This window comes from Gymnoscopelus braueri (genome assembly GCF_963280865.1).
Source record: "Gymnoscopelus braueri genome assembly, chromosome: 9".
Classification (NCBI taxonomy): domain Eukaryota; kingdom Metazoa; phylum Chordata; class Actinopteri; order Myctophiformes; family Myctophidae; genus Gymnoscopelus; species Gymnoscopelus braueri.
The window spans coordinates 49,256,592-49,263,342 of record NC_137610.1 but is presented as its reverse complement, the minus strand read 5'-3'; the positions used below and the strand labels follow the sequence as shown (position 1 = coordinate 49,263,342).

Sequence of the window (6,751 nt, the reverse complement as noted above, 5' to 3'; positions counted from 1 at the left end):
TCTGCATTCCAGAATTTACAAGAAGTCTACACAATTAGAGAATGTAGAAGAATTGTTATTTCGATCAACGTTTGCTTGTTATCTCTATTACCACATCAATACAGCATGGAATTGTGGGCAAAAGCTTATCCAACGATAATAAAATATTCTAAGTTTTGGAGTCTAAGTCTCATCAAACGGTGGTCCGTGGCTCAAATGCCGAATAAATAATGGACCTTGATATGAAAAGGGTTAAACAAAAAACACTGTTTTATGGTCACACTGTTTTACACTGTTTTATGGTCATGATTGATTGTTTTATGGTCATGATTCTCCACCATGCAGGAGCCTGGATGCATGGCTTGGCTCCAGGCTTCAAATAATTAAATATTTTCGCAAATCTCTATATGGGGGGGGGGGGGGGGGGGAGGAGGAATGGGTTTTCTATCTGTGTAACCACAAAATGGTTCGCCCACTGCTATGCCCTCTATAAGCCGGTGTATAATGAGTTTCAGTGAGACTCAGAGGAGGGTGAGGGTGTCAGGGGGGACTTGGGGTTGTCGTGCAGTTTTCGGATGTGCTTCTTCAGGTCAAAGTTCCTGCAGAAGCCCTTCCCACAGGTGGGGCAGGTGAAGGGCTTCTTGTCGTTGTGCGTGTGCATGTGGAAGGTCAGGTTGTACACCTGGTGGAAGGCCTTGTTGCAGATGGAGCACTTGAACTGCTTCTCGCCGCTGTGCGTCAGCTTGTGGTTCTTGTAGTTACCTTCATGCCAAAGACAAATATTTTAAATAAATAAATTATAATAATTAGAATTAGGAACTATAACAAACATGGGAAAATTCTCATTCTGACAACACCATCCCAAACCTTTTTTGCCCAAGACTATAGGCTACTTCTTGAACATTGTTTTTTATTTATTTATGGAAATTATTAGATTTAATTTTTATTTTATTTATGAAATACTTTTGAAAAATGTTGGAATTGTTTTTAATTGATGAAAAGCTGTGATTTTCTTGTTTATATTTAATATTTACTCGGGACCCATATAAATGAGTCCACGACCCAATCATGGGTCCCGACCCACTGCTTGGGAACCAGTGCATTAAAGGATGTGAATCACTGGTTTCATTCACAATTTCAAAAAGGACAAGAGACCACAAGGGGAGGCTAATGCAGATTCCCATAAAGGAGGTGTCATTCACTGCCACCATTTATCCTTTTTCTCCTTTGTATATAAATAGTGTTTAAATTTGTTGATGATGTATTTATTATTGTGTTGATGTATTATGCTATGTTGATGCATTGATATAGGACCACAATGGAATCTGAAACGTTTTCGTGTCAAGAAGGCTATTTTTAAAATAGCCAACATATAATGGATAAAGTGGGTTAAAATGATTGTGATGCTGTTTTAACTATACCTACTTTGGCTGGGTACCCCCTGGAACCACTCTCCATGGACCCCTGGGGGTCCCCGGACCCCACTTTGAGAACCACTTAATTAGACTACCCTTCAAAACTTGAGTTTAACCCCTTAAACCCTCATGCGTTGCCTACTTTGATGCGCTCTTTCCCTCTCTGCACACAACACAAAATCTACAAGCTCACAATTTGGCTCAAATTGTAGATCACATTGTGCAAAAAGAAATGCTCACAATGTGAGCATGCCCTTTTGGGCAAATGTTTGAAGTGGTTAATTATTATTAGCACAATAAAATGTTAAAAACAGAAAACAATACATGAGCAAATATTGTGTAGGAGACGTTAAAAGGCCAATGCTTAAATGTACACAATATCACACACACTACAAAATAAGAATATATCAAAATCTGAACAAAAGGCATTTGAAGTCAAATTATTATTAACGCTGCAATTTGAACAGAAAAAAGGTTGGTTCTGTTTACCTTTCTGATGGAAGCCTTTCCCACATAATAATAATAATAATAATGAATGATAATAGTAAGTGGTGTTGGGTTAGGGTTAGGGTTGTAATAAGTAACTGAGTACATTTACTCAAGTACTGTAATTAAGTACGATTTTAAACAAATATACATTAACCACTTTAGCCCTATTTTATACCTAGGCTATTTGAAAATAGCAAGCTCACAACCGCGACGTGTTGTGAGCTATTTTCAAACATTTTTGTACTTTTACTTTTGGTACATTAAGTAGACTATTTTGATACCAATACTTTTGTACTTTTGTATAATTTTGAATTCCAGACTTTTTGATACTTTCACTTAAGTAAAACATTTGAGTAGGGCCTACCACTGATAATAATAATAATAATACCTTTCTGATGGAAGCCTTTGCCACAGAACTCGCAGACGAACGGTTTGTATCCCGCGTGGATCCGCGTGTGAGTGTTGAGCGTGGAGCTGCGGTTGAAGGCTTTCCCACACTGGTTACACTTGTGGGGTTTTTCCTGCAATTAAAATAATACAATACAAACAATAAAGTAAAATGAGTAAGAATGAAATCAGGACAGCAGATAAATATATAAATACTATGCATTAAGCTGACCGTAAGCTAGGCCTATATATTAGCCTGACACTCAGCCTGAATTTTTATTTCGTTTCACTATATATAGTAGGCTAGTGTATAATTATTTGTCCATAGCACGCAGCTCGGCTTTCCGCCTGTACATATATTCACCAATCACCATAAACAACATTAATTACAGCTCGTATCAAAATATGAAAATATAGGCCTCTCTCTCTCTCTCTCTCTCTCTCTCTCTCTCTCTCTCTCTCTATATATATATATATATATATATATATATATATATATATACTATATATAATTCACTTCACCTTAAACAGCTGCATTCTTTGAAATTCTGAAATGTCTATTATTTTGTCATTTGTTTAGTTTAAAGGACGACTTCACCGCTTTTCAACCTATCTTCATATAATTGGTCCTCACTAATACTCATGATAAAATGGTAAAAAAAAATTCTACTCGGTCTGTGTCTCAGAGGAGGGCTGTGGACAGTTCAGAGTCCCGTCTACCAGTGACATCATCGATGGGGAATCCAAGCTAATAGAAACTGCAGGCTTTCTATTCCTGGAAAGTTGCAATGCCAATAAAAGAAGCCATTGTTCTCGTGTTAATAAAAATCTAAATAAAAAATGTGAAATCTTGTTGGGGAAAAAAAATCATGCCTAACGATGATGTCACTGGTAGACGGTTTCTGGACTGTCCATAGCCCTCCTATGAGACACAGGCCGAGTAGAAAGAAATGGTACCATTTTATCATGAGTATTAGTGAGGACCAATTATATGAAGATAGGTTGAAAAGCGGTGAAGTCGTCCTTTAATGCTATGCTATATTTACTGTAATCAGGGCATCATTGGAAAAGAGAGCTTGCTCTCAATTGACCTTCCTGAATAAATAAAGGAGAAATGTATATATATAGGCCTATATATAATTATAATTTTCTTGCCCACCTGAATATATATATATATGTGTGATATTATTATTTGCCTACCTGAGTATGGATGATTTTGTGTCGACACAGAGTGCTCGCCTGTCGGAATCCTTTCCCACAGACCTTACAGATGAACGGTCTGGCTCCGGTGTGAACGGGCATGTGGCGGGTCAGGTTGTAGTGCGCGTTGAACACCTGCAACACGCACGCACACAAATAAATAAATAAATAAACATAATAAATAATGAATAAACATATTATTGCCAAAGGGTTAAACAATAAAAAGCAAAATTAGTTAATAAAGCGTCACAATCATTTTAACCCCTTCATCCATATTTTATACTTTGGCAATTCAAATTTCTGGACTGGAACAAAATATTTTGAGATGGCCAAATGCATATAATTTTTGTCCTTGGCACGGAAAAGTTTGAGAACCAATGGTACAAACGACACAACCATGACATTGGAATGGCCTCCCGACACATATATTAATAAGGATAGGCAATAAATCCAGCTTCCAAAAGAAATGAAGGGATGCAGTGATTAGTGAAGACGTTATGTTTGATGTTTGGACTGTCTGTAATTGGATATAGTCGGCTATAATTCTTTTTCATGTCAAGGACCCCCAAAATGATATGTATTTGGCTGCAGACCCCCATCTGAAAAAAAATATTTTGTGCCAGGGATCTTTCATAAATAGCAGATCTACAAGCTCATAGCAAAGCACTTGGTGCCGCGCTATGAGCTTGTATATCTTCTATTTTTGAATAGCCTTAAGTATAAATTAATGGTTAAAGTATTTTTTGTACATGTATATATATCATTTCTTGGTTTGTCCACCAGAGAGTAATAATATACCTATTATAACACGAGTTATTATGTGAAAACTTCATGTAATTTTTGTTGTTTTGTTTTGTTTTTAACTAAATGGTGTAATTCCTTTGTATTATGTTTTAATTTGATTGTTAAGTGTAAATGTTTGGACCCCTGGAAGAGTATAGTCTTCACTGATGTGAGGACTGATGGGGATCCGTAATAAACAATAAACATATAAAAAGTAGGAATTGAAAAAAAAAAAAAAAAAGGTAAAGCACATCCAACATTTTCAAATCAATAGAGGACAGAGTAGTCACATTCCACCTTTTTCAGCGTTCGTTTATTGGTGTGTGACAATAAAAAAAAAGTGGAAATGTGAGACTTTTGTCTTCCATTGATTTGAAATTTTGGATGATCATGTGCTACCTTTTTGAGATTTTTTCAATTCCTACTTTTTGTGTATACTGGATTTTGGGTCCAGCACTCCACTGAGAAAACCCATTGTTCATGCACAACCTCTTTTTCTTATTTGGAACCTGGAACCATCTGTGTCATTTTTTTTTAAAATTTGAGCTAAAAAGCATTAGCCTACACTTGTACAGATACAAGCTCATAGCGCGGCACTGACTCCGAGTGCCACGCTATGAGCTTGTGTGGAAAATATGTGCAAATCTTTGAATATATATATTCTTTTATAAAGCGAACATTTTTAACTCAAATCTTTGCTTCTGAAAAAAATATTTTGAGATTGTGTCATTGTGGTCGGCCGCCAAATACAATTAATTTTGGGGGTCCTTGACATGAAAAAGTTTGAGAACCACTGAACATACGTTTTTCAGAAAACTGTTGGGATTTAGAAGACATTTGTAGAATCGGCTTCAGGTCTTAATGGGTTTAATAAAAAAAATAAACAATAAAGCAGCAGATCTTTTTTTATTTTATTTTTTTTCGAATACCTTTCCACAGACTTCACAGGTGAACACCTTGGGCTTCCCACTCGGACAGCCGCCGCTCAGCTTCGACGATCCCTTGAAGATCTTCTCGGCCAGAATGTGATGATGGTCCTTCATGTAGTGATGGAGGTGATGGTGGTGATGATGGAGGCTCTGATGAGAAGAAGAAGAAGAAGAAGAGTTGTTGGAGGTCGGGTAGGACCGCTCCACGACGCACGTCGGCGTGGTCGCCTTAATGCCCGACGATGTCTTCTCCTGGTGATGGTGCTGATGGAGGAAAGCGGCTGCCTTGTGCCGGTGGTGGTGATGGTGTTGGTGGAGCGGCGATCCGAGCAGGTAGGAGGCCATGGTTGAGGTCATGGAGGCCATGGTGGAGCTCATGGTGGGATGGAGGTTGACCGGACAGCTGACCTCTCCTCCGCCGCAGTTCAGGTAGCAAACAGCGGCCCCCAGGCCCATGGTGGCGTGGAAGGAGCCCTGGTTGACCACGCGAGGACGGAACAGCTTGTACTGATGGCCCAAGGTGGAGGCAGCCAGACTCAGGTGGTCCTGCTGCTCGCTTTTATTAGTATTATTATTATTATTAGTAGTATTATTATTATAGTTCAGACCGATGCAAGGCACCAGCTCGTTAGAATGATGATACGAAGACGCGTCGAAAGTGTTCGCGTCCAAGCCGCTGCAGAGGCTGAGCTTGGTGTGGGCCGCCGCCGGTGGTTCGAACCCCAGCGGCACCGTGAAGGGGATCATGCGATGATGATGATGATGATGCTGAAGGGGCGACGGGCTGGTGTTAAGCGGCTGCTTGGGCTCCGTTTTGCCGCCGGTAGGAGTGGGAGCAGCAGCAGGGTGGGACTGGGGGTGCGCAAACAAGTTAGGGAAAGGTATCGACGTCTTGGGTTCGGGGCTCCGCGCCATAATCCGTTCGATCGAAAAAGCGAGAGGCTTGCTGGAGGTGATCATGTTGTTAACGGTGCTGCTGGAGGTGATCGTGTTGCTGGAGGAGGTGATCATGTTCCCTGTGGAAGAAGCCGGGGGGGAGCCGAACATCCCCGCTGAGCTGGGATGGAGCGCCGCGCTCTATACCCAAAAAAAAACACACACACCAGAGGAGACCACCGTGTGCGTGGCCGTCCCGTCCTCCTCCAGATCTACCCGCTGGTTTTAGGGCTGTCTGTGTCTCACTGGACCGAGGGCACCATCATGATCAACGTGTCTTCTTCTTGTCCCGGCACGGTACGACTGTCTGTCACTCAGGGCATCTGATCAGGGGCATCAAAGCGGACCCCCTCACTGCTCCAGGGCATCAGGCGGACCCCCTCACTGCTCCGATGCGTTGATTTGTGGACAATCACCACTTTGACGTCCAGCAGGGCCTGTTTCTGCAGTCAATAAACACCGTGTTGAGTCCGATCGTTATTACGGTCCAAGTGAGTGTGAGAGAGAGAGAGAGAGAGAGAGAGAGAGAGAGAGAGAGAGAGAGAGAGAGAGAGAGAGAGAGAGAGAGAGAGAGAGAGAGAGAGAGAGAGAGAGAGAGAGTGAAGTAGATAATTGTTGCTCAGTTCTTCTCCA

The 6,751-nt window shown here is 40.8% G+C and overlaps 1 protein-coding gene across 1 annotated transcript; it reads right to left on the bottom strand.

Moving 5' to 3' along the window:
- Positions 1-490: 490 nt before the first annotated feature.
- Positions 491-6,229, bottom strand: fezf1 (FEZ family zinc finger 1; the record flags this gene model as incomplete). The annotated part of the gene is made up of 4 exons (XM_080438212.1): positions 491-741; positions 2,272-2,404; positions 3,471-3,605; positions 5,183-6,229. 4 exons carry the CDS (start codon positions 6,227-6,229, stop codon positions 491-493), a joined length of 1,566 nt encoding a protein of 521 aa, XP_080294338.1.
- Between the last annotated feature and the right edge of the window lie 522 nt (positions 6,230-6,751).